The sequence below is a fragment of the Falco rusticolus genome, chromosome 11 (genome assembly GCF_015220075.1).
Source record: "Falco rusticolus isolate bFalRus1 chromosome 11, bFalRus1.pri, whole genome shotgun sequence".
NCBI classification, from domain to species: domain Eukaryota; kingdom Metazoa; phylum Chordata; class Aves; order Falconiformes; family Falconidae; genus Falco; species Falco rusticolus.
The window spans coordinates 27,251,314-27,279,226 of record NC_051197.1 but is presented as its reverse complement, the minus strand read 5'-3'; the positions used below and the strand labels follow the sequence as shown (position 1 = coordinate 27,279,226).

Genomic DNA, 27,913 nt, shown 5'->3' with positions numbered 1-27,913 from the left:
TTTCTGATCTCAGGGGGAGGAAGAAGACGACACATGGAGGAACTATTTGTTTACCCACATAAATACAAACATTCTTATTTTAGACCAGAAGCTGTTCAAGGTAACGACTGTCATGCATTATGGCTTTGTCTACTCTTACTTTAGTGTAGGGCTTCATTTTATCCAGAGGTCCAGATTCTCCAGTGTCCCTACTACCAACAAAAAAGCTGGCTAGCTACCTTCAGCTTTGGAAAGAATCATATGGCCATTTGTGCAAGGAAACTAAAGTTGAGAAGGGGGTTTATGTACATTTCAGCAGCAATCCAACAAGTAGTATGGGTGCCATAGTGCCCGTACTCAAGCGCCACACTTCTTGTTAATGGGGATGTAGGGCATATAATAGTGCTTGAATTGTTTGCAGCTTCTGGGTAGACCACTACTACTCCTGTTCAAAATATGGGATTAGGAGAAAGGTTGAAGCAGTGTGAGTTGTTTTTAGCAAAGACATTAACATGCTCATGTTGACATAGGCTAGGCAGAGAATATAGCATCCACTTTTTGTAAAAAACTGCTATTTCTGTGGCTTTTTCCGGCACTTCTGGGCACAAATCTATGTTTCTGCCTAACCTTTGACAGCAATAGGAAGTGCTTTGGAAGTGCTTTAAAAGGCTTGATGCTGTTGTGATTCACCTGCTTAGCTACTCTAGTATCTGAAGACTGAGTGTGTGTTCACAGTAACTCTTAGATTATAGAGCTGTTTGGAACAGGGACTTAGTCCTGATCACATGCAAATAGAATAAATAGAATTAGTGTTTATGCAATCTTCTGTAATCTTCACTCTTTTTGTGTGGGGTGGGACTACTGTGAGTCAGACCTACCACTGATTTATCAAAAAGAGTTATAACCAACATTCAGCCTGAAAAACTAAGCCTGTGAACTGTTGTTTCTGACACATTTGTGTTGGATGGTTGAGAATGGTACCTTGGAAAGAGAGATGCAGATGTACCCATGCCTGTCCCTCCTTATGGGTTGTCCAGAAAAGCAAAACTCACTTTGCTGAGTGACACCAGGCTGAGACCTGTCTCTCTACCCCACCTACTGTTTTGATGCAAGTTTTGAAATAGTTCTGTGATTTGTTTGAGAGGGATGGGTTTAAATGATGTTTGATGATGGGGTAATAAAAGTCACAGAGAGAGACATACACAACATGATGGCACCTATCTTTTCCTAAGGAAAATGGGGCAGGAGTATGTTATGAGTAAATCACTAGCAGGGCATTAAAATGATAGGGAGTGACTCTGAAATATGCCCTGTTTTCCATGTGTATGCGTTCACTGTCATAGTTGGCCAGATTCTCAGAGGATGTAAATTGAGGGAGCTTCACTGGAGTCACAGTTGCTGAGGCACATTGTAGGCACTGGGGAACCCAAATGTGCTGCTCCAAAGAGAGCATTAAACCCCAATTGTGTACAGAAGGCCAGAGAAACAACGCCCTTTTCTGCCTTTGCACTTCACATTCTTCTAGTGAATGTAAAAGCCCAGGCCCTGTGGACCTCATGAATGTGAAAGCTATGGGGAACCCTGCAGCCATGGTTCCAGCACCCTCCACAGTGCTGTCCTAGTGTCTGACTCCACTAGGACACGTCAGGGCTTAGGTTTCATGCTTAGAGTCACTGCTGTCTCTAAGCAGAGGGGTCACTTTGCTACACAATGGGCACTGCCAAAACCACAGCCATGACAAATGGGAAACATGGTGTCAAATGCATAACAGGTGAGCTCTGAGTTCCTAGGGGTGTCTTTGTCAGTGACAAAGTGAGCTTGTGCAACATCTTTCCAAAGCATTAACATGCTGTCTTGTCCGTTCCTGGCGCACTAACTGGCAAGTGGCTGAAAATAGATAAACAAAGAGAAAGGGCCAGATTTGCAGGAGAACCAAGACATACACCGGGATTGTGTCTGGGCCCAGATATTTCAGAATGAGTTGGAGGCAGCCTGTTGTTTCTCTGATAGATCCATAACCAGGAAGAAATTTGAGACTGAGTTGTTTCAAGGGATATTTGAAAATTTCTAAGGCTGCATATGAAGAACATTGCCCTCTGCTCAAGGAAGGGCTCAGACTTTGGTGCAGTCTAGAGCTGATCTAACCACTGCCATGATCCCAATCTCCTCACCCCATCCTCATCTGCACATTTCTGCCTCCCTTCTTGCACTTCTCTGGCAATTTTAAGTTCTGCACTCAGTCAGAAAAAGCCAACTGATGTAGCAAGGTGAAATGGTTCAGCAGAGACCCCATCAATGAGGATGCATGAGCTGGGAGGGGTGGGAGCATAGAAACATATTTTTCAGTACTTAGGTTACCTTTGGCTGTTGTGGAATCCCCTCCAGCACACCTCCCTGACAGGACACAGGGAGGAGGTCTGTATTATTGGTAAGGCCACTGTGTACTGTGGCGGTATGGCTACCTCCCCCACACCACCGTCCCAGGTGGCTGTTCCAGCCCCCATATTGTAGCACATGACACATTCCCTTGTGTCAGCTATGGGCTGGATTGGGGAACTGATCCCAACTGAAAGAAAAATAAGTGTATTTTTCTGAATAAGATTTATTTACTGATCTGTTCACCAACACGTTCACACAATTATGTAGACTAGGGCAGCTGGGGGAGCAGTGTACCAGCGCCGTTAGGCTGAGAACGGGTAGCTCAGGATGGTAGTTGGAAAACCAAGAAGGGCAGTAATACCCAGGGATAGTTTTGCCCCTAAATACTTTTAGTAAATAATATCACAGCAGAGATACAGAGGCTGACTGTTCCAAGGAAGCGAGTCGTGTTGGAAAATATACTTTAAGTGATGCATTGCTAAATGCTGCTTAGCATAATCTGTACCTGAATTACTAGTGATTTTCCTTGGTGGAGGCTAGGTCGTCTTTGTTCTTTTCTCAGAAGCTTGATCAGATGTTTGTCAGGAGTTGCAATACTGCTCAGGACATATGGTAGCCCTTTTGTGGCAACATCCAACTTTCAAATCACGTGTTGCTGCGTTATAGTGTGCTTACACTGCAGACAGCTGCAATGAACAGCTTGAAAAGGGGAAACCCTCATGGGCGCAATGTGTGGAGGTCAGTGCAGTCAGTACAAAGCCCCCATTCCCTTGCCAGGTACCTCTGCTACTCAGGAGGCTTGAAGCTGTGTCACACCAAGTGCCTGAACTACCAAGGGACAAACAAGGTTTTGAAGCAGTACTTGTCTCTCCTTGTCCCCTGAGGGCTTGATCCTCCTCTGGAGGGGGACATACTTAATGGTATGCAGCCCCCTTCATCAGCTCAACATTCCCCATACTAGAAGCACTTCAGTTTCTCACCCTACTCCCCCCTTTTTCAGAATTTTGCCTGCTGTAGTGGCCTGAACATCTTTCTCTTTTCCAGCCAATATATTTGTCTAATTTTGTTAATACGCAGTTTATCTCCTTTTGTTCTTCTGTGTATTTGATTAGCTAAAGCGAATAGCTTTACCCTTCCCTGGCTTTACCATTCCCGTGTTCCCAGACAACAATTTCTTCCAGCTAGTCTCTGCTGATGAGATAGTCTGTAGCATGTAAACAGATTAAATGAACCTGGGCACATTGTAGCACATAGAGAGTGGCTTGCCCTGCCATACACATTGGCAAAGTATGAAGTTCACTCTGTTGCTTTCTCTTTGCTTGTTACAATAGGTTTATTAGGACACACAGTTTGTGTAGAGGCATGGCCGTGTTCTGTCTTTTGGCCCCCTTCTTGGGTGCCCTGGACTGAAAAACAAATAATGAGGAAGAGACGGAGAAATAAAATCACCCTGTGAGATATAAAAGAGGGAAATGGGAGATCCTGGATAATATCTGAGTTCCTTTGAAGTGAAGGCTGAATAGAATAGGAAAAAAGTAATTGAATTAAAGCCACTCTTTTTTGGAGTAGATATACTTTTACTGTGGCTAAGCAATTTCCCGGTTGAGTTTTTTATCACTTTCCAGCACCTGCTCATTTCAGAGGGCGACGCTCCAGAGATTACTTTGAGCCAGTGCCAACAGCCAGCATTTCTCACTCCCCTCTCACCCGCCTCCACCCCTTGCACTGCTCTAGACACACACCCCAATATAGAATGACAGCACATTGCCACAGTTTAAATGACACTGCCTCTGCCTCTTCGGACGAACAGGTCCTCCGGAGAGCACCAGCCACAGCAACTGTCCACCCTTGCAAAAGACATTTTCATCATGGCATATAAAGCAGCACATTTGGCCTTTAAGTCGCGTTGGCACAAGACAGATGAAGAACTCTGTCGGCACAGTATGTCCTTCATCTTGCATAAGGCAATCCGAAATGACTTCTTTCAGAGTTACCTTTATCTGCTGGAAAAGCTTCCCCTGGGTGAGTAGCTGGTGGGCAGGAGCGTCTGTGTGCATGAATGACTGTGCTCCAAAAAGACATACCATGTTAGATGGTAGAGTGCAGACACATTAATGACAATCAGTAGTAGTTTTGAGAAGCCCAGCTAGAAAGACTACAGTACTAGCTAGCTAAACCATTCCGTACTCTCTCAGCTCCCTCTAATTCAGCACCCTGTTTTTATACCTAAATATTCCACAGATTGTTAAAGGAGGGCAAGGGAAAGACCTCAATAGTGAGATAAAGTTTGGTTTCTGGCTGATGGTTCCTTTTTTTTGTCACCATTTAAGTGAAATATGTGTTGACCTGTTTGAAACTTGGAAGGACAAATGCAAAACTAGCAGAGCTGACAGACCATACTTTCTGTTGCCTGATACCTGTTTTGTTGTCATTCAGTGTGTCCTTAGCCTTGTCATTGGTATTGTTTTGGACAAATGCTTGAAAGATAATGATTTAAAAACATTTTCAAGAGGCTTTGTAATCTTGATCTCTGCAGCAGACTGGCTAACATAGTGTTTTTTATCTGGGAGGAAAATACTTCCCAATATTTGGTTATAGCCAAATTTCAGTGAAAGCCTCTGGTACAGGGTGCCAAGACATTATTTTTTTCATGCAGAAAATGAATATTCATTTCTTATGAAAATTTGACCTTGAATAAAAAAAAAAATTCCCCAGGTCAATATGTCTAAAAAGTAAATTTGACTTGTGTCTGTATTATGTTAGCATGCCACTTTTTAAGCAGAATTATTCAGCCTACACTCAATGTTAGAACTGTAGGAATTTAAGATGGAATGGATGTGTCTGTGCAACCTGTTAAAGTACTCACGATGAATTCCTGAGGGCTCCCTCCTAATTGAATTATCCATTTAGGCAAGTGTATTATCTTACCTGATTGTGTGAAACTATACAGACCCCAGGGAGAACTCTGCTCAGGGTGGTAGAATCCATGAGTCCTGTAAAAAGAAAAAGCATTTCTGTGTTATCTTAGTATTTTGATGTGGCTTTTCGAATGCAGCAATATCTGCAGCTATTTAAAATGAAACATGGAAGACAGATACTCCTATCCCTAGTGGTAGGTAGCTGTGAACGATGGAAAGGAAGGAGAGTCAATTATAGGTCAATGGAATCTCAAGAAGTCTAGGAAAATGTTATTCTTTCATTTGTTTTGAAAATAAACACAACATATTAGAAACTGAGCAAGATTTCCTACAGTGTTAACTGTTAGTGTAAGTACTAATAGTTCATTTTAAGACTAGAAGGTGCCATTATGAATATCTAGCTTAGAACTTAATGTAGAAGTTCCTGCATCATGTTGTAACTTATGGCTGGGTCACATTATACATTTATGAAGACAAAAATACCTTGGTTTAAGGGCTCCAAATGTTTGAGAATCCATCCGTCCATCATTAAGCTGTTTTCAGGCGTAATTGCCTCACCCTAGTAAAACTATATTTTATTCCTTGTCTGAATTTTATTTGAACTTCCATTCTCAGCCAACAAGTTTTGTGAAATGTTCCTATCAGACTAAAGAGCCCCTCTGCCAGACTTTTCATGACCTGAATCATTAAAACTTCACTAAAGAGCTTACAAGGTTTTTGCCAGCCCATCCAAATTAGTTTGACTCCATAGAAAAGGCACTGGGAGTCCAGTCTTCATGTGAACAGTATGTCTGTTACTCCATGGTTACTGTCATGAAGCAAAAGTGTGCATAAGGATAGGTACTGTGGGGTAGCTCGTGTGCTCTGGCATGGAGACACAGCCAAGAACCTTCACAGCATGCTAGGATGTTGTGGTCTGGATGGGTGGACAATCAGACAGGTGAAAAGTGATTGGGTGCTTGGGCTCAGAAAGTTGTGGTCGAATCTCGAGGTCAGCGGAGTACTGCAAGGGTCTGTCCTGGGACCTATCTTGTTTAACATCTTTATCAGTAACCTGGAGGAGGTAAAGGACTGCTTGCTCATCACCTTTGCAGACTGCAGCCAACAGCAGGACTTGTCTGCAAGCTCTGGGTCAGGACTGCCATCCAGAGGCACCTAAGTAGGCTGGAGGAAAGAGACAGTGGGAACCTAGTGAAATTCAAATTCACTGAAATTCAAAGGCAAATGCCAAGTCCTATACCTGGAAAGGAAGAACCTTCAGCAACAACAACATGGGATGGGCAGTGGCTGGCCAGGGAGCAGCCCTGCTGATAGGGTTTTGGTAGACAGCAACTGAACATGAACCACAAGTGTGTCCTGGCAGCAAAGGCCAACAGTATCCTGGGCTGTATTCACAAAAGCATAGCTAGCTGATTGGGGGAAGCCAATTATCCCCTTTTATGCAGCAGTCACAAGACCATATGTGTGGAGTCCTGAACTCCCAATGCAGGAAATCAGATGGAGTGAGTTGGATGACCTCCAGGGTGGTGAGGGAACTGGAGCACATGCCCTGTGAAGAGAGACAAAGGGAATGGGGCATGTTCAGCCACAAGAGACATCAGGGAGACCAAATATCAGCCTGCCAGTACCTACAGGAAGATAATAAAGAAGACGGAGCTGAGCTGTGCAGTGGTGTGAGGCAGAGGCCAAGAGGCAGTGGTCATAAATGAAAAGAAGTTTGGACTGGCACTAAGGAAAAACTTTCCCTGTGAGGACAGTCATTGGAACAGGTTGCCCAGGGAGGTCGTACAATTCTCCACGACTGAGGCTTTCAAAACCTACCTGAGTAAAGTTCTGATGAACATCATCTGACATCATGTCTGTCCCTGCTTTGAGCTGAAGTTTGGACTAGGGACCTCCTTAGTTCCCTTCCAACCTGGATTATCCTGTCATCCAGTGCTCTCTAGTGATGGAGAGGCCAGGACGTGGCAGGTCTGAACATGTCTGCAGGATGACATTTTCCAGTTTCATTCAGAGTGGAACTGAGCAAAAGTGAACTAAACTTCTCAAGCTTCAACACTAGATCCAGATTATCTCTCTGTAAACAGTGTTAAATGACTAAAGCGACATTAAGACTGTGATCTAGCAGGGTAGTTAAGCATGTGCTTAATCCTAAACATGAGTAATAACACTGAAATAAAGCCTCCCATTGAAACTTGCAGTGCTGCCCAGGAGGGTCAGCAAGGTAGAAAGCTTGCTTCAAGCTATGCTAACTCCACGCTCCTCCCACTCCATTGCTAGATTCAGTGGTGGAGCACTTTTAGGCATGTTTACTTATGAGCTGAGCATATCTGGTATCACAGCCCGTTAAGAGAAACATGTCACTTCTACAGACCAGGGTAACATTTATAAATAAAAGACACGAGTAACTTTAGGCCCAGATCCAACAATGTACTTAAATGTGTGTGAATGCCCTTAAGCCCAGTGGACTTTAATGGAGCTACTCGGATACTGGAAATTATGCATGTGTTTATATGGGCTGTGGGACTTGGTGCCAGTGGGGTGAGATCTGCAGTGGAAAACTTAGATGATCAGTCCATAGAGACAAATATTCCCGTGTGTGAGGCATGTGCCTGTAAGTAAAATCTGCTTTGGGGGTGGGCTAATGTTCATCTTCTATAAAACAGAATTTAAATGGTTTTGGGACCACAGTAGAGAGGTGAATTCTACCCTGCACCCAGATAACTATTTTTCAACTGATGCACAAAGCAGATGTTGCATTTGAAAGGGAATACTCAGCCAAACTGGAATTAGTTCAATATCTTGCAGAATGCAGTTGGAGCCACAAAGTAATGTTCACAAATAAAAACTTCAGAAAAATTACTTGCAACATTTACTGCTGCCAGGGAAATTTAGCTGAGTAAACCCTACAACCAAGAACTGTAAGAGTCTACTGCAGGATGGGATTGCACCTGGTCTTAGTATTAAGTGGTCCATTTCTATAGAGGTTTAGATCAGATGCACTGGGAAACAAAATTTTGAACTGATCCCTAAGAAAATATTAGAGACATGTTTTGTAGGGCAAAAGGGCTTAGATACTTTCTGTCTAGTCCAGGATCACCACTCCGCATCCAAATTGTATTTGCAGCAACTCAAAATTATTGTCTCATGACTGCAGAGTGACCTTTAGGGAGCCAGTTCCAGTTCTCAACCTGGTTTTGCAGTGGGTTTGTTGTAACCATCTCTAACTTTAAACCTTATAAGTCACCTGCCTTAACACTGAAAACCTTGTCTGTGAAAGACAGCTGCCCCCGTCCCAATGTCAGAGACTTACAGCCTTCATCATCCTATCCTGCCTATGCCCTACTTTACAAAGTTCACTGAAATCAGGCCGTGTATCCATAACAGATCTCACAAGTATTTCATTTCCTGATGCATGAGATAGTCCCACATTGGTCATGGAAAGGGAGATGCCTCTGGCTAGACAGGTCCTGTGATGAGTGGGAGGCACACTGGAGCAGAGCTGCAACACTAACTGCCACCAAGGACATGTGTGCCTCCTTGCACTTCTTTTTTGGGGTAGATTCCTGAAAGCTGGCAAACCTCCCTCTCCCTCTGGTCCTTCTGCTGGAGCTTGCATGCCAGGCACAGCTGCAAAGCAGATCAGAGGTGAGGTTGATTGGCTGTGTCTGGAAAATTGGGTTGTGCATTGGGAGAGTTGGCAGTGTTGCAAATTCATGAGGGGGAGGAGTAATGCTGAGGGAGCAAGAGGTGGAAATCATCTGTATGGAATGCACGCTGCATGAGTGAGACTGTGAGTCCGAAGGAGAAGACCTTGGGTACAGTGCCACCCTTTACATTAGCCTGTGTCCTTGCATGCCCTCAGGTAGGAGACTTGCATAAAAAGATCTTTGCAAAGTCTGATGCATTGCAAAGACCCAGTGAATTCTGAACCGAGAGTTGGTTTCGGATGCCAGCACGTAAGGCAGGGCTCTGGGGCCCCAGCTGGCCTGGAGGAGCTGCAGTCAGCTGGTGTATGCATGCAACTCCCGGCAGGCATTCTGCAAGCCTGATACTGGTTCTGAGTGAGAAATGCGAGAGCACACACTACAGATTTGATATCCTGACAACATATCGTCCCCATGTGTTGCCTCGGGTCAGGCTCATGCTTGGGTAGAAGGACTCTGAATATTTGTCGTTCATGCTACCAGCTGCCTGCAGAATCCTGTCCTAGTATGCAGCCTGCCTGTAAATGCCTTTCCCTTCAACCTAGCAAACCAGGATAAATCACTGTCCATTGATGGGTCCATTAAAGAAGCCCTAGAAATCATCACTGGACTCTTAATTGGAAGATCTTGCAAAGCCAACATGCAGGGATTCAGTTCTGTTCACCGGACAGGCTGGCTTCTGAAATGGAGAAAAAAGAGATGCAGAGAAAACAAGATGGTGCCAGTCCTGGGGGAAGATGGAGATTGTTTACTGGAAGAATCACAGCCACCGATGTAGTCTTTTTCCCAGGCTCTGGGAGCCGCCCTGGCCAAGTTGTGCTGGGGATTGGCTGCTGCCTCCTTCATATTAATTTTTTCGGCTAAATGGTTTCTTCTGAGTATGTGAATATAATCAGTGGAGTGTGTAAAACTCCCAGGTTTGACCCTTGCTGGGCTCAGTGCTTCTTGTGGTATAAATTTCTCAGGCATAACATAAATGTGTAATGGATTAAAGCTTTAATAGTATCCGTTCAGCAGTTGACTTAAGCAGGTGATGACAAGAGGGGCTGGTAATGCTGCTTTTGTTGGATGAAGGATATGCCGGGCATGCTGCTTATGTGTAACCCAATAGCACTATTCTGTTCTGAGTGGTCCTTGCTAGTAATTATTCCCCATCCTACTTCCTTTACCCACCCCTCATTTGCCTCCAAAATGTCATTCTCCTGCTGAGGATGGGCAGGCACACACTTATCATTCCCTGCTGAGCTTTCTTGCCCTCAATAAATACATTCCAGGCTTATGTTCAGGGCCTCTGGCCTAGCTCTCTGTGTGGAGGGCATAATTCCTGTTCCCCAGCCGGCATAAGCAAGGCATGGCCTGTTCAGACCCTTCCCAGCAGCGATCAGCAGTGCTGCCATGGAAGTTTAAAGATGCAATGACAAAGCACTGCTCCCTGGTCCTTCTGTGTACACAGCTGGCAGAGAGCTCTTCCTTTCTGTTCTTACTAACCCCAAAGGTGTTTGCTGCTGGATCATTTCTGGTTCCTTGGGCATGCTGGGAATCTGCACCAGAGCAGGTCTCACACTGCAAGGTGGTACTCGCAGAGATTTGTTCCCGGTGTGACTCCATCCCTCCTTATTGCCTAGCTTTCACAGCCAGGCTTGTAGCTGTGTTTTGTTGGAAAGTCTTGTCATACACACAGGGAAGTGCCTGGGCACTTGTATGCATACATGAGACAGTCAGAGATGCTGGTTTCCAAGAAAACTGTTTATGGACTGCACCAATCCAAACTTTGGAGCTGCAAAATATAATTGGTTTTGATATGCCAGTGCACACTGAGTACAGAAAAACGAAGCATGGGGAGGATAGGGGAATGTAAGAATAAGGGAAAATAGCCCTTTACCCAGCAAAACTCACAGGTTTTATTAAAACAACTTCAAACTTACAAGTGCTATATATTACCAGCAAGGTAGCTAAGCAATGAAAAGAAACCTCCAAGCCTCTGGCACACAGGATCTTTCCTGTGTATCACCCACTGTTTATCTCACTCCTTGACCTGTGACAGATGAAAATTTAGGACTGTCTCTTCTAAATCATCTCCCTCCTGTATGCTTATTTAGGCCTGAGACTGCCATCTGCTCTTTGGTTCAGCTTACTTGCAGTGCCATGGACTGTAGAGTATCACTAAAAATAAACCAGAGCAAGTGTCTCATTCATCCGTTCTCTTCTTGGTGCACTGTCCATGCAGCTGTCAATGGCTAGAAAGCATATATGGAAATCTGCAGAACAGTTATGTTTGTGATAGAAGAAATGATTACCCTGCATAGCGATAAATACTGCCCACAGCTTTTCTGGGAGCAAATCAAACCCCTTGTCCTCTTTGGCATGGATGTTTGCTTCAAACTTAAAATGATTTTCACTGATGTGAAAACATAGTGTGATGACAAAAACTGTGTCTGAGCCTGGGAGACACTGAATCTGCTCAAAGGGGTCTGTATCCCTTCAAGGTCTTGCAGGATTAAATCCAACACCTTTCCTTCCACCTTTGCTTTAGAAAGAGAGGTTTGACAATTTGAAGGCTCAACTTAAGTTTATAGAGCTTTGCCATCATGCCTCCAGAGCAATAAACGAAACCAGAAATATCTGTCATTAACAATAAAATAGTGATTTATCTGCTTGCAGTGAAACTTTACGCTTTGACAAGTCAAGTTATCAATGGGGAGATGCAGTTCTACGCCAGGGCCAAACACTTCTACCGGGAGGTGCCAGCCACAGAAGAGGGCATGATGGGAGACTACATTGAGCTCTCCAATACAGACATTGAATCCTCCAGGGAGTTTCTCAGGAAGTTTGTTGGGGTGAGTCATTTAATCCCATCTTCTGCAAGAAACAGTGATGATGTGTCATAAATGACATGCACTGTGCCCAGTCACATATATTTTAAATGGCACCATATGTTGTATGTGATATGCAGTCACAGGTCATAACTGATGGGCATTGGGTCTAGTAATGTATTCTGCCAGCTCATGCATCATCATAAATACACATTTTGCCTGGCCTTAGGTCATTATTTACCTGGTTTGCATCCTTTTCTTATTCTCCAAAGCTGTGAAAAGGATTGTGCAAGGAGTTCTTATAGTTGTGTTTGGGTAGAAGATTAATTCTCAGTGCAGGACTGGGACCTTTCGTGATAAAATCATTGCTGGCTTCAGTGGGAGATTTGTCTGTGCAAATTCCTGCAGTCCATTTGGGAAAGTAGCTGAGACTAAATGCCAAGTTTCTGTTTTGCCTATTTATAGATATTACTGAGAATGCTGCAGCGAAACCCAGCCCCCCCCCCCCCCCAACATTAGGAGTATATAGAATAAGCTTCCTGCATTAGGAAAAATATTTTGTTTCTTGAACATTCCAGTGTCACGTTGCAGGCAGATTTCTAAAGGTCTGCTTTGACCTGAGATGCAAAGTAGGATTTTAAAAGCACCTGCAATAGCAATGTCACTTTGGCACTTAGTTTTCTGAAAATCTTGTTGGTGCCTAAATGTGTCTTTAGGAATCTGAAAATCTTTGAAAGTGTGGCCTGATGGTTTTCTGACTGTCCTCTCTTCCCAGGGGAAAAGCCCACTAAATTAACTCAACAACAGTATTAGATGCTGAAGAATCCACAAAGCTACAGAAAAACAAATTTCTTAATTTCTCCTGCTCACAAGATGACTAGTTCTATATAAAACTACCACAGGTCTTTCATTTTCTGCTCAAATGTACAAATTTGGGATACCCAGATGACCATTTTTTAGTTTTAATGATCCACTGTGGAAAAAAAGCTCAAAAGTTAATTAGATGTTGTGTATAAAAAAAGGGCACCGTTTAATTGGATTGGGATGGAAAATAAGTGTGGCTTAACAGACAGAAATCCTGTATAGCAGTGAAGGGCAACTGGCGGCAAAGTTTGCTGTACCTGATACAGGGAGGCTTTTGGGGCAGTGAGCCAGCAAACCACGAGTGAGCAGCTACATTTTCTTTTTTAACAATCATTTGTATTAATGCTAATGCACAACTGCTTCACATTTCAAAGCCTCGCTATATCAGGCTTTCTACAAACACAAAGTGAGAACCTGATGGTAAAATGGCATTTTTAGAAAAAATTAAATGCAACTTATAAGCCAGAGCCAGTTCAAGGCATATTCCTTAGGTTTTACTTAAGTCTTGTTTTAAGGACATGTGTGGAATTCAAGTGGTGCATAAGTGTGTACTCAGGGAAAGTTTTTACGCTTCCTAGACATCATACAGATTCAGTTTACTGAATGGCAGGTTTTTATCACACTGTTACACTTTCTCATTTCCAAGACCTGAAAAGGAAAGAAGTACAGTCTGTAGCAGAGTTTCACATGCCAAAGAGAAATCATACCCAATGCATCAGGTGTGATGAGAGATACAAAATACTCCAGAGCAGAGTTCCTACTATTATTAGCCAGGGATAGAAAGGATACTCTGAATGGCCAAGATCAAACAAGGTGGGGGAGGGGAAAGGAACAGAAAGGAATCTGCACATTTTGCTAATTCTGATTTAGTTTGTTAAAGCCTGTCCTCTGTTGAGATACAGGCAATTGGTTATGTTTTATTATGGTTTATTTTCCTTTCTTACTACTGCAATTTGAATCCTACTTAACTAGATACAGATATTTACTGGCTTTCTGTAGTAGTAACTTTATTGTAAAGCTAATTTGAGTTATGTCTTCCCAAGTTTATGGCTCTATGAAATTTTTTTTTCCCAATAAGGTGATTAAGATAGAAAAAAAAGCAATTTGCTTCACCCTAATATAAACTCTACTTTCTTTTTTGAAGAGAATTTTAACAAAAACAGAAAATAGGAAAATAAGTTTCAGATCAACTGAACATATTTCACTTTTTTTAAATTGTTTTACCCTCTGAAAAACTTCTCCTTTTGTTTTCAACAGTTCAAGACAGTTCCAAAATGAAAAATGCTGTTTTAAAAATGAGAAGTTGACAAGTTTTTTTGTTTTTTTTCCTTGAAAGTCATGAAAAAGAAGTATCTTGACATTTTCAACATTCTTCCCCGTGTTTTTTGGCTATAACTATTCTCTAAATTTGAAATACCAATTTCACAGAGACTTTTATTCTTCCAAAGCTTCATTTTCTGGCAAAACTAGCACTCCTTAAAAAACAGTTGCCCAGTTCCACTCAAATTACCCCTCTTGAGTTAGTTTGGCTGGTGTGGAAATGCCACACAGTGACATTTCCCTTACATGACTGATGTTGCATACTTTCAGGTATGGCATTTCTTAGCATGATTCTTAGCACTACTGTAAACTGAGCTACAGATTTCTTTACCATGGGAGAATTTATCTTGCCTGGGCACATGGAGGGGATTACAGAAAGAACTAAGGATTTCACTTATGTTTTAGCCTGTCTCTTTCCCAGGTGAGTCAAACTGAGTTAAAAGTGCCACTGTGCTCAAGTTAAGAGGTTTTTATGTGTGTGTGGGAAGAACTCAAACCAAGAGCAACATTACTTGAGCCAACAGTGCTGTACAGACAAGGTATAGGCTGTCTTAGGTACCGTCAAACTTGATGGGGTTATCAGCAGAGCTATAGCACTGTGTATTTATGGCACTGTTTAATGCCAGTTAAAGCCTTGATGTCCACATAGACGCTGTGTTTTCAAGTGCCTGATCCAGAGTAGTGTGTGAAAAAGGAAATAAAGAAAACAAAGAAACTATTAATTCAGGAACAGTTGTGATCTATAGAAGTGGGAAATAATACAGATGGAGATTATATTAACTTTATAGTTCCCTTTCTGCCCTACACCCTTTCTCCCTTCCTTGTCCTTAGTTCACCTGCCTGATTAGTTATTTGCTGAATTGAAAAGGTTCTTGAAAGTGATTTTTCTCCTGTTTCATCAGGAAGGTGGAAGAGATGTTGTTGAAAACCTGATTTATTATTTTTTTAGTTTATAAGGAAACCCACTGTGATTTTTATCTGTTTCTTGAACTCTTGATTTCTTTTTTATCCTACATATCTACACTGCCTTCCTACCCTTCCAAGACCTGAAGTGGCTTCAGGAACATAATCCACAGCTCTTTTATCCCTAAGGAAACTTGTGAGTGCCCTATCTAGCCTTACAGAAGAAGTTTTGGGTGTGTATGTGTCCTAAATGATAGTGATTCTGGGTAATGGGAAGCAGGTAATCAGAGGAGCAGTCAATCTTAAATTGTGAAGCCTGTTCTGGCTTAAAATTTTCACTTATACTATTTTTTTAAATAAGGAGTCTGATTTTCAACTCAATTACGCTTTTGGGAAAATGATTGCCTTCCAAAGAAAATGTTAATACCCTGTCAAAGCTCTGAGCATTTCCAAACTGAAAATATATTAGCTGAACATGGAATTATGTCAACGTTTTCATTACAAACGGAGCTGTGGTGCTTCACAGGGCTTCTCAGATGATTGCCTGAAGCTGTGGCTCCCTTTCAGTGAAGTGTGGAATCAAGCTTCATCTCCCATGATTGTTCCCTTTCCTTCTCAATGGCAAATGGAGATGTGTCATCAGAGGTCCTTGTCATGACACATCATGGGAGATGAATTTCCTGTTTCAAGTGAGGTGCTGTAACTATAGGTTCTCTGAAACACAAATGTCAAGGAAGTTATACAGCTTTTTGTTGAATTCTGTTAGTTGTTTTGGTAAATCATCCTGGTTTTCTCACCAGCTTTCTCAAAGACTTTTACTTAATCACATCAGTGTAGGCCTGTATGTATCTGCCAGCAAACAATATGGAAATCCACCTTGTAAAGATCCAAGACACAGTTCCTTCTCCTTTCATGAACTCCTTGTTACAGCTTAGCCTGGTCCTCCGTAAAAGCCACATGCTCCTAAGTGCAGCCTGTGAATGAAGAATGGCTCACATTTTCTGGCTAACTACAAACAGGTAGTCTCCAGAGTCCAATAGGGTTGAAGGCTTGTGGACTCTTGCACACATCAAGAGATTAATCTTCCCAGGTATACAAATTGGAGCCCTGGAGACTGGTGAGAGCCTTTGAGGTCCTTGTGCTCTTTCTACAGTTACTGTATGTAACCAGATGCTCAGCCGGGCTATTCATAGTCATGTCGCTGACGGTACTGTCCTTTGACCTTAATAATCTACTGAATTACCCACTGAAACAAGGCCAAAAAAGCAGCCAGTTACATGATTTATGCTTGGTCATTACAGAGGGGGTCGCCCAATAAGCAGGAAGAGTAAAACCCTTCCTGGGCTTATTTCCTTTAAGAATGGTAAAGTTGCAATAGGGGCTTTGGCCCATAGCTTTCACTTCAACACTAGGTTTCAGAGGACAGGGAAAAGGTGTTTACATTTGCTTTTAATATATTTGTTTAACAGATAACTTTGGCTAGGGGAGCTCCAATCCCACAGTCAGTGCATGTACGGACTTAAAATTTCTGTTTTACAGAACAGCAGCAGGCTCTTAAGAGCCGTTTTATAGCTAGAATGGAAGCTTTAAGGGTGAAATACAGCTTTCATTATAAAGCTTCTTTTACAGTGACTCATTATTTTCTCATAGACATAGCCTTTGTGCCACATTTTTTCATGTCTGATCTCTTTCCAGAGGTGATATTTATGAAGAAAAAAGAACAGTAAAGCAAAATCTACTCAATCATCTTTCTTGTCTCTGTGCCTGAAAAAGAATTTATGTATATGCTCCAGGCCAGACTTTTTGAGTTGTCATAAGTTACCTGCAACTCCAAGATTTTTGTTCAAACACAGCTTGTTTTGAAAACTGCGCTCTGATCCTAAGGATGCTGTGCATCTGCAGAGATGTCCATGGGCTTCTGGGAAGTTCTGTGCTGCAGAAGTTACTTCTTGCACGCAGTATTTGGTGTTTACTTTTTTGTTAGGCCTTAACAGGGCTCAGAATGAGGCTTATCTAGCCACATAGTTGGCTGTGAGGTGTGAATATTTGACAGGTGAAGTTGCAAGGACTTTACAAAGACCAGTGGATCTTCTGAGAAAGCTAGGAGCTTGTGACAGATTATGTTTCTTCTTATACCAAGCAAAAATTTATTATAGAGCAGTAAATGCAGGGCTGCAATGAAGAAATCTGATCAACAGCAGCCTGGGAATACAGCAGCCCAGCTTGGCTCACATGTAGGTGCCCAAAGATAGTGTCCCAGGTTCTTTACCAATCTTGCAACAGCTGTGCACAAAGGAAACAAGACACTAGGTTTGGTGGGCTAGAGGCCATAGTGGGTAGCATAGCTGCTGTGATCTTTCAGGTGGTATTTTTTGGACTTCAAATTATTTTCTTGTATCCCACAGGGTGTGGGGAAAGCTGGCACCAACCGTGCCCTGGACTGCGGCTCTGGCATAGGTCGTATCAGCAAACATGTCCTGTTACCGGTTTTCAAGAGCGTGGAGCTAGTGGATATGATGGAGAATTTTCTGGCTGAGGTCCCGAACTACCTGCAGGACAAGGAGGACAGAGTAGAGATGTATTATTGCAAAAGCCTGCAGGAATTCACTCCAGCCCCGCAAAGATATGATGTCATCTGGATTCAGTGGGTTTCAGGTTAGTTCAACATGATTCATTCAGCCCAGCATCTCAGAGAGCTGTATAGCCTGTGCTAAAGTCTATTTAAAAGAACGGTGCAGCTGTAAAAGAAGGTTCTCAAATCTTTGGAACTGCTTCCTAAAATCTCACAAGAGACTTTCGAGAGTTCTCCCCAGCCACACACACAGTGGGTATACACCAAGTTGTTTTTTTCCAGGTCACATACTGGAGAAAGGTCATGTTCTTGGAGAGTAGCCTGCATGCTAAGGTGCAGCTGAGGAGTAGGCCTCCTGTTGCCAGTGCTGCAGACAGATACACAGGCTTGGCCTCACCTCTGAGCAGGGATTTCTGAATCTGATGATTATCCGCACTTGGGGGTATTTCAGGAAACAATCTGAAAAAAGCCATAGTGAAATCATGAATACCTGTATACCAGATTGTCTTAAACATGCACTGATGCTTATCAAACTGGTTCATTTAGCTATGTCCCACAGTACACCTTCATATAAGAAATATCTACTTCTTCTCCTGCAGCCACCCCAGTGTATGCCCTGCAGCATCAAGAGCAGCAGACTGGCTATGAGATAATGTGGGCAATGTTCCTTACCAAAAAAAAAAAAAAAAAAATTCTTAATTTTTCCTAGAAAACCTGCTGCAGTGCCTAACTGTCCTTCCAGTAAGGTTTTCTCCTCGTCTGTGAACCTCAGTGTCCATGGTGCAGTTCTAGCTGGCAGAACTCATTATTCTAAAGTACAAGAGGAGGCCTGAACAACTCTTCAAAACCCTGGAGATAACAGTTTCTTGCTAGGCAAAAAGAAAGATAAATGTGGAGAGATTAGCACAGAAGATGGTTTTATTCAGGAACACTTATTTTGTCCCCTAGTCTTAAAAAATAATGAAACTGAGCTTCTTTGTACAGTCTTTGTAGCTGTACAAGCAAATTGCTTCAGAACAGTATAATATTCCTTTCTATTTTTGCTTTTCTTGGATAACCATTCATTGCAGTAAATGTAGCTCCTGCCTCATCTTTTGACCAAATCCAAGTCAACATGAGACTGAATGAGCTACGGCTTGTCTGAGGCTGTGCTGATCAGCTATGTGGCTGCTGCTGAAGGGCGCATGTACCTTTTCTTTAGCACAGACACAGGTCTGAATCTCCTTCCTCCATCAATTTAAATGAAATATGTAGTGATCTTAAGCATTAATCAAACTTCTACCCTGATCTTGAAATGGGCGGAAATCCACCAGCAAGCTCAATGCTTTTTGGTGAAGCAAGGGCAGGTCTGATAGAGAGCAACACCATGAAGAACTCATTTTCTTCAGGAACTAGGCTAAAAGCTAAGTTAAGAGAACATTAAGTTCCAAATTAGGTGTTGAAAAGCTTCAATGAATCTTGTCAATGCAATCTTGATTTGTCTTATGTATGTATAAGTATATGAGCCCAAGCTGTTATTTTGTGGAAAAACTGAAATTAAAAAAAATTGCAAGTTTACACTTCCTATAGCAATTAAATTTTCCTCCAACTTGAAAGGTATTCAGCATTTTTGGGTCTTTTTTCTTTTTCTTTTTTTTTGGGGTGTGGTTAAAGAAACCTGACATGCTATGTCAAAATGTGGTTTTGAAATTACAACTTCTATTTATAAAAGTTTAAATCTTTCATCAAGAAAACTAAATATTTTGACTAGAAAATACAAATGATTATTTTTTTCAAGTTTTTTATTCAGTTTCTGTCCACCTGTCCCTGATAATTCATTTTAGATGTTTCATGTGTGAGAGTTCTCATTTTGCTATTCTCTGAGCCCTGCACTACTGTCCTTAATGTAACAGAAGTATTGATCTTTGAGAAGGAAGGGTAAAAATCACAATCTCAATAACATATTGAAAAAAAAAGTGCAGTTTTTAAGCGTATATGGTATACACAGAAATCACAACAGTTTGGGGTATTATAAAAGAGTTTGGTAGTTTGGAAGATCTTGTATTCCTCACTGGATCTTTGATCCAGAACCCCTTTGATGGGTTCATAATGTTACACAAAGTTATGGAGATTTGTAATATTAAAAGACAGAAGTGACTGTTAGATTTTCTAGTTTGACCTACTCTATATCACAAGCTGTTCTATTCATTCCTTTACCCTTGTACTGAGCCAGTAGTTTGTGTTCAATTAAAATGTATCTTGAGAAATTCAGCCATGCTTGATTTGAGGACTTCAAGAGGTGGTAAACACCACTTGTGTTGGTAGCTTCCAATGGGTAATTACTTACACTGTTAAACAGTTGTCACTTATTTCCAGTATGAATTTGTTTGGCTCGAGCTTCCTGCCACTGATTCTTATTATGACTTTAACCACCAGATTAAAGAACCCTTCAGCACCCAGTATTTTCTCCACTATTCCCATTGACTTCTGTCCGCATCTGTTGCTACTACTAATATGGATCCTAAATATTGATTTGAGTTTGTAATTGTTAATCTCATTGATTTGCTCAAGATTTCATAATTAAATCTGACAAGACTAGTACTTCTCCTGCAATAAATAGGGTATAGAGACTCAGATCAAGGCACTGTTCTGATGTGTACAGGGGGAGTCTGTCTGAATGGTTAATAGTGATCTATTTTCCATCTCTTCATCTGTAGGATATCTGACAGATAAAGATCTCCTGGAGTTTCTCATCCGGTGCCAGAATGGCTTGAAGGCTAATGGTGTTATCATTCTCAAGGACAATGTAGCCAGGGAGGGCTGTATCCTGGATTGTCTGGATAGTAGTGTGATCCGAGACCTGAACATCCTCCACAGCCTCATTGAAATGAGCGGACTCACCATCCTACGAGAGGAGAGGCAGGAGGGATTCCCTGAGCAGTGTGTCCCTGTCTGGATGTTGGCCATGCAGAAAGGCCCTGGCCATTCCTGATTGCATAGTGAGACTGGCAGAGACTGGACTATGGATGAACTGCAGGACTGGGCAGGAGAGAAGCATCTATTAGAATCCTCCTAACCATGCACTACTACTACTACAGCTCTAGGGCAGGCATTCCTAAAGGGCTGGGAGAGAATCACAATTGAGCCAGCTTCTCCAGGGAATAAATAGTCTGCTTGTAAATCCTGCCTGCTTCATCATTCTCTCCATTTTTAAAAGCTTTTCTAACAGCTCCTTGTCAGATCAACTCCTTTGGTTAAGGAGTCAATACTGGACAAAACTCAACTAATAGAAAAATAATTAGGTCCAAGGTTTCTGTAGTGGCTAATACATTTTGGAGTGTTCTGTATGAGGTATTAACAAATAAGTCTGGTTTTTACTATGGCACTTAAATCATCCTGGAATTTAAGAAGGATCTGTCAGATCCCTGAAGCAGGAAATTCAAATAACTTCTGGAAAACCTAACCCAAATTTTGACTGTCATGACTATCTGTACTTTAAAATATTTAAAACAAAAAAGGAAGGAAAGTTTTATCCATTTGTTGGCATCAGCTATGCAGTTTATTTTTTTTTTTTTTTTTTTGCATTTCTGTCAGTTTGGACAGTAAGACAACCTGGTTAATTTTCCATTTTTAGGAACTACTTTATCTTCCTGATGTATCTGCCATAGAACAACAGTGGTGTGTAAGTGTTTTTGCATTCCAGGGGAAAACTTGGACGACAAATATGTGCATGTTTGCATTGAAATTTTGTGAAAAGATTACCCCGCAAATTACATTCTGGAAAATATTTTTTCAAAATGTTCACAGTGGAAACCACTTGAAAGCTTCCCTTTATTATTCATACCACTGTAAACGTCTTTCTTTCCCACATTCAGAACAAGTCTGGCACCATATGCAGAGCTAATGGGATTTCATGGGGCGTTAATAGTAAGACTGTAAGAAAAACTAATACAGTATTGTATTAATTAACAACTGTACTAAACTGCAGAGGGTGTTAGTGTAACCCAAAAGCATTTATGATTTATATTCAAACAGCAGCTGTATAAGCCTGGATTTGAAAATACTAACCCACATACCATCTCCTTAAGGCTCAGAGAAATTACACGTTAAGCTTCTTTTCTTCATATAGGCAGTGAAAGTGCTGTGGGAGGACAGAAGTTCATTTTGCAAAAATACTCAGAATTTGAAATTCTGCTTCATTCTGAATGAGGACAAGAAGGGAGAATTTTGAAATTCTTTATGAAGAATTTATCATGTTTTATTCCCCTGAAATGCAATTCTGGCAAAACTTACCAGACTTTTTGAAGAGTTGTATTATGACAAACCTCAATGTTCTGATGGAAAGGGCTCCTATAAAACATCCTCCACGTGACTGTAGGAGCAATTGTCTGTGTCAAATATTGTCATCTGTGTTAGATTAACTCACATAGAAGCCTGAAGATAACAAGATCAGGGAAGCTCTCAGCTGGATTTTAGTACACTTTGCCATCCTTTGATAGCAAATAACCAGTTTTGGGTTTAATTGCATAACTCATCTTCTCTAGCAACATGGTTGCATATGTTGAGAATTTCCAATTTATGGCAGAGGGCTTCCTGCAGTCAAATCTTATCCAGTAATTGTTCTTTTAATGTGCCATCGCTAATTGTAGCATTAAGGAAAACAACCCTGGTGATTTGGTGAATCTCTGGCGTGTCATGTAACCTAGAATTCTATGATTCCCATGACACAGATGCTTCTGGAATGTTTTGGCTAATTCTTCCATTCTAATCAACTGGAAATGGACATAAATTTAGTATATAATATTGTTAAAAACCCTAGGTGGACACTTAGATTCTGGAATTGTCCCAGAACTAAGTGCTTCAGATTCCCATTAAGCCACTACAATGCTTTCATTCTGCCGAGGCTGCTAAAAGATGTGGTTTTTGCATGCATGTGAGTATGTGTAAATATCTGAAGGAAACCCAGTCATCCATTTTACAAGAAAGAGCCATCAGTCCTATAGTTAGTAACACTGATTAGCAATAACAGGAGAATATTTAAAAGGCCTTTACATAGATTGCAAGTTAATTTGTCCTTCACCATTTTTTCTTCCAGCCAGAGACATCTGCCACGATGCAGAATACTTGGAGGCTGCTGGAGATCCTAGTACAATCATGTCTGTGCCAGGCATATCTGAATGGCGTTGGTCACACAATGGTGAGAGAATGGCATTGTGCAAATAGGGAAGTAAACAATTTTATATAAATCTAAACAGCTGCCGCATCTCACAGGGCAGGATATATCAGCTGTTCACTTACACACCAGAGTGGGTGCAGTTTAGTAATGAGAGACATTGTTCCAAGATGGATGTAGAATGTGAAGTGGTTTAGGATGAAAGGTAGAATATAAATGACTGGTATTTTTATCAGTGAAATACATTTTTCAAGGTAAAAGTGATTTTCCCATATTTTGTTCATCTTTCTATATGAACTTCCAGAATACATATACATAAACATATAATGAAAATTGGTTCCCTTAACTATGTGAGAATAGACGCAAGTAAAATATTAATTTAATAGAAAACCCCATATTTCATGGTTCCCACATTCCTGGAAATTAATGTTTCATGGCTATGTTGCTTCCACAGTAAAATGTTAAAGCTCTTCTGGTGACATAATGAACCTCAAGAGTAAAGAAACACAAGCCCTCCAGGGACTTAAATGCATGAGATTGCTGCAGACTGAATAATATTTTTGTTTCCTCCTTTTCCAAGGTATATTTTAATTGAAGAATTCCCAGTCAACCAGTGTAGGCCACCCTGAAATGTTGGTGAATTTGGGTAAGGGCCATTTGTGGCTTAAACGTTCAGGGTGCTCTGGACTTTACCATAGTAAATAATAATAATAACAATAATAATAACAATAACTATAATAATAATAATGAAGAATCATAAATTTCAAACAGATCTTGCTTAGAAATCATCGATGTATCAGTTGCTCTTTGGTGTTCAAAGACTGGATAATCAACTCGGTTGCTCTGCCTCAACTTTCAAGTTATTTAAACCATACATTTAAAGAAGCCTTTAGCTCATCAGATTGCAGTAGGAGTTTGAATCCCATTTGTTTGGTGCTCATTTAAGACTTATTGCTGATCTCAATGTTAGCAGAAATTGAATCCAGGATCCATACCCTGGCTAAGGTGAGGCTCACAGAACATTCAGGGTCCTTCAAGCTCAAGCCCTCATTCACCATCAATAGCTAATTAGGGAAATACCCAATTTGTCCTTCAATCAGATGTTTCTCCCAGGCAACCATTACTCAAGTAAATGCTTAGCCAAAGTGCAGTAAAGCCCACTTGCACCATGTCACCACAAAAGTTCTTCATAATGCTTGGTTTTCCCATATTGGGTCCAGTGCTTCTATTCTGTGTGACTGAAGGCCAAGTGTTATCTTTATTATATACGTATGAGGTTCCTTGCAAAAGACATCCTCAAACCCTGACAGTAGCCCCCAAATGGTACTGCAACCTAAACAAAATGTAAGAAAACAATTATTACAGCAGCCTGAACAGCGATCCCAACTGTGCAGCTCCAGTGTCCATCAAAGCTCAAGCTGTTCGTATTCCAAAGGCAAGTCAGACATTACAAATGTTCTTTCATTCCTAATTGGAATAGAGCACCATCAGTTTTAAACATATCGCTGAATGGATGTTCTAAAGTATTTTGTTTCAGAAATACTGAAATAATCATACAGGATATTTTTAGTTTGACTTTCTTGTTTGGATGTTTATCTAATCTAGTCTAAACCGACATGTTAGGTGAAATTATAATATATTATATAATATTGTAATAGTTGAAGTGAAACATCAGTTTTCTACAGAATATGCTAATAAACCCAGTACATTCCCTGCCCCCAAATTTAGTGAAACAAGTCATCAATTTCCAGAGAAAACAGGCATTTCAAGAGGAACAGTCCTGTCAAGAAGTCTCTGCCCAAGCTCTTTTTTTCTCCAGACCTATCCCATCTATTCAGGCAGCTTGCAGTGTGTCTGGTCTAGGGAGCTGCCACCTTAGGCTCTTTGACAGGCCAGAAGAAGAAACTGGCACCTCCAGAGCAATTCAGACCACCTCAGAGCTGAACTGGCTTGAAATGAGAGAGTTTCCCCTCATCCTGGTGGTTGTGCAGTGGGAATGAAAGTGCATCCTTGTTATAACCAATTCAGCATCTTCATCGTTAATGTCAAACAGAAGTGCAGTGTGATCTGAGGAGCTATGACTATCAAAACCAGAAAAAGGCATGGACTTGGATAACCGAACACCCGTTAAAAATCAAAGTTACGGTACCAGGGTGCTACATTAATGGGGGTGATGTATCACTGCATGATGCCAACTGACAAAAGCTTTGCCAGTTACTCCACTAAGAGTCCTGAGTACCTTTATGCCATTCACTTGTTTTTTTCATTCTCTTAATCCAGGCTCCCCAGAGCATTTACAATGACATATCAGACAGTAGGCCTGTCTAGAGGAACTTGACTGTTATGTGTAATTAAAACCAGTTGTGTTGCATCCCATCCCTCTTCTCTTCCTTTGATGCTTCTTCCAACTTGCCAAGAAAATCCCTCCTCCACTTGCCAAAAATGATTTGTTCTCTGTGGACATCACCACATCTCACTGAAGTAAAACAGATTACCTTTGATTTTAAGAGGAGGTAATTCTGTTTATCTGAGAACAATAACAACACGCTATATTTCAAATGTACAGGTTAATACCTGTCTCATTCAATTGATGTCAAGTAGGCACTCCCAGACCTTTGTACCAAACAAAGCTCATGTTCTCATCATCACCATAAATAACAATATTTGTATGACACTATACATCCGTAGACCATAAGCTGCATTATCATTGTGTTCAGGATAAGGAAACTGAGGCACAGAAGGGTGATCTGGGCCACATTACAGCTTTACCTAAGTAGTAGCTGTGAGTGATTAACACCTCCACAAATCAGGCCACTACAGGAACTACAGAGTGTTTTGCAGGTGGACGTAAACTTATTCTGGTTCTGCTTGGAGCAGATTGAAACAGCATGGTTATGGTTAGCCTGCTTATTAGACCAACCTGATACGTCCTGCAAAGAAAGGGCTCAGGCTGAACATTGTGCTGATGAACATAAACAGCTTCTGTTCCTTTCAAAGCATTGGAAGAACAACCTGGTGTATGCCTGCAGCAAAAATAAAGACAGAAAATTCGTGGAAAGTCTCTCTTCCCTGTATCTCTCTTCCAAAAATGTTGAATTTGAAGGCATTTCAACCTTGTGGTATTTTCAGGTGCCTGAGGCTAAGGTTTCAAGAAGCATTTGAAGATCCAGAAGTCCTATAAGTGCACTGTGGCTTAGTAGATAACCTATTGGTGTCTTTGAATGCCTGTAATTCTGAAGATTTGGCTTGTAGGAAACTCAGCTTCACACAAGACTACATTTTCAGAATTAGCTAGAGACCAGATTTGAAAGGATTTAGGTACTTGTCAGTGGAGGTAGACATCTAAAGGGATTTCTAAAGCATGTGGCCAATTCAATCAAAGTTTAGCATCAGCATGTCTTTGCAAACCCGTTAGGGAGATGTAGGTATCTTAGGTAAAAATAATCTGACTTGATCTGAGACACCTAAATATAAAATGTCTCATCTAAGATAACTAGGCTCTCTTTGCAGTCAGTGGGGAAAAACTGGCCCATGCAGGAGACATTCATGGCAGGCCCATGCATTCATCCCATTCTAAGCAGATGTATTAAAGATCCAAGCAATAGCAAAGTCCTTCTGAACACTCCATTCAACTGTACCACCTTACAGTGACCTGAACTCAATTGTAGGTACATTATGCCTGATTGTTCCCCTCTCCCTAACCTCTGACAATGCCCTGTGAATGTAAAATCCTGATTCAGAGATTGTCTTTTCCCGATCTGTAGCAAAGATTCCCGAACAGTGGCACACATGCCACAAGTGCTGCTGAGCCTCCACAAAGTGGTACGCAGCACTTTCTGAGCAGCCTTCTGTGTGCTCATGCAGCCTGATGCTGCTGGGAGCGGCTTCAGTTCCTGCGGCCACTGCTGCTGGGGCAATACTCCAGCATGGAAATCCTCCCACACTCCTCCATTAACAGAGTAACAAACACACAGCATCAAAAATCACAGGTCTAGCTTCAAAATCTTTGTTTGGAAGATTTCCCTCTCTGTGTACACACACAGTTAACAGTTTTACAGATGCCTATGCATCCATGTGGGTTATATGCAGTTTGTGTTGGCCAAGGTGACCTGTGGTGCTTGGAATATGTGTGGCTTGCCAGCTTTTCACAAGGCATCTACTGCAGTGGAACAGGGACTGCTATGTAATCTGGATCCCCAGCCACACAAAGAAATGGTCCAGCACCATTTGCCAAGGGAACTGTTGCTGCATGAGCATTCAGTGTCATGTGCTCAACCTGGCTCCATTCCAGGGCTCCGTGGCAGGATCCCTTGGGTGACACCTGGCACATCTTACTCATAAAACCCACTCAGATCTGCCTAGCCTCTTTGAATTAATGTTGCTTATATCTTAAGCCTCTCAGTCATGTGAGGATTTTGTAATGCGGTACATAGGATCAACTAAGATGACCTAATGACCTTGTGGCTCCCTTCAGCATGGCTGCATGTAATCACAGACATAAGATGCCTCTCACATAATTTGGATATCTAGAAGACACTTGTCTGGGTCTAAGGTAATTGTCAAGACTTCCCATGATAGTCACTGGGGAGAGACCAGCTCCTCCCAAAAAACTTCTTCCCACCTGCGATGGTTATCCGTATACTCAACTGTATAGAAGAAGCCTACAGGACTGTCTTAGGTTCAGACAAGTCATTTTTAGGGGTTTAAGTGAGGCAAGATGAATTCCAGCTCGGGTATATGGGAATTTATGGACCTCACTGTGAGACTTCAGTGCATTCAAGTCTGTTTCTCCCACAGATGCAGAATTTGGATCTGCAGCCCCAGCTGTAAAAATCTTGCAACTCTGAGAGCCTCTACTGGAGACCAAAGCGAAGGCTGTCAGAGATTACTCCATCTTGGACCTTTTAGCATTTTTCTTTCAGAAGGTATGGGCACAGATACTCCTGAAAACTCAGTGGAGTACAAAATTACACTGATGTTTGGCTTGCACCTCCCGCAGATAGACGTGATGAGTTTGCTGAGAGGTTCTTTTTGCACTATTTTTACATGGTTTACTGATGAGCCAGGGCTGACCCTCTTTTGGGTCTTACTAAAGAACACACTAGTGTTATTTATGGATCAATACATGAGTGCATTGCTAAGTAAGAAAGTGCCTTCTCCTAAAATCAGGGTACCATTGGCAAACTCTTAAAAATCCAACCCATAAAATAAACAGACTCCAGGAGTTACCTGTGACTCCTGCTACTGCAGTAGCTTCAAGGTAACAAGCAGTCAATAAACCCCCATCAACAAAATCCCTACTGGGA

General features: G+C 41.6%; 1 protein-coding gene across 1 annotated transcript; it reads left to right on the top strand.

Annotated features, from left to right (window-relative positions):
* Positions 1-4,136: 4,136 nt before the first annotated feature.
* METTL11B (methyltransferase like 11B) lies at positions 4,137-20,755 on the top strand. The gene is made up of 4 exons (XM_037404510.1): positions 4,137-4,380; positions 11,645-11,820; positions 17,289-17,538; positions 20,152-20,755. Exons 1-4 carry the CDS (start codon positions 4,137-4,139, stop codon positions 20,424-20,426), a joined length of 945 nt encoding a protein of 314 aa, XP_037260407.1. The 3' UTR covers positions 20,427-20,755.
* The last annotated feature ends 7,158 nt before the right edge of the window (positions 20,756-27,913 follow it).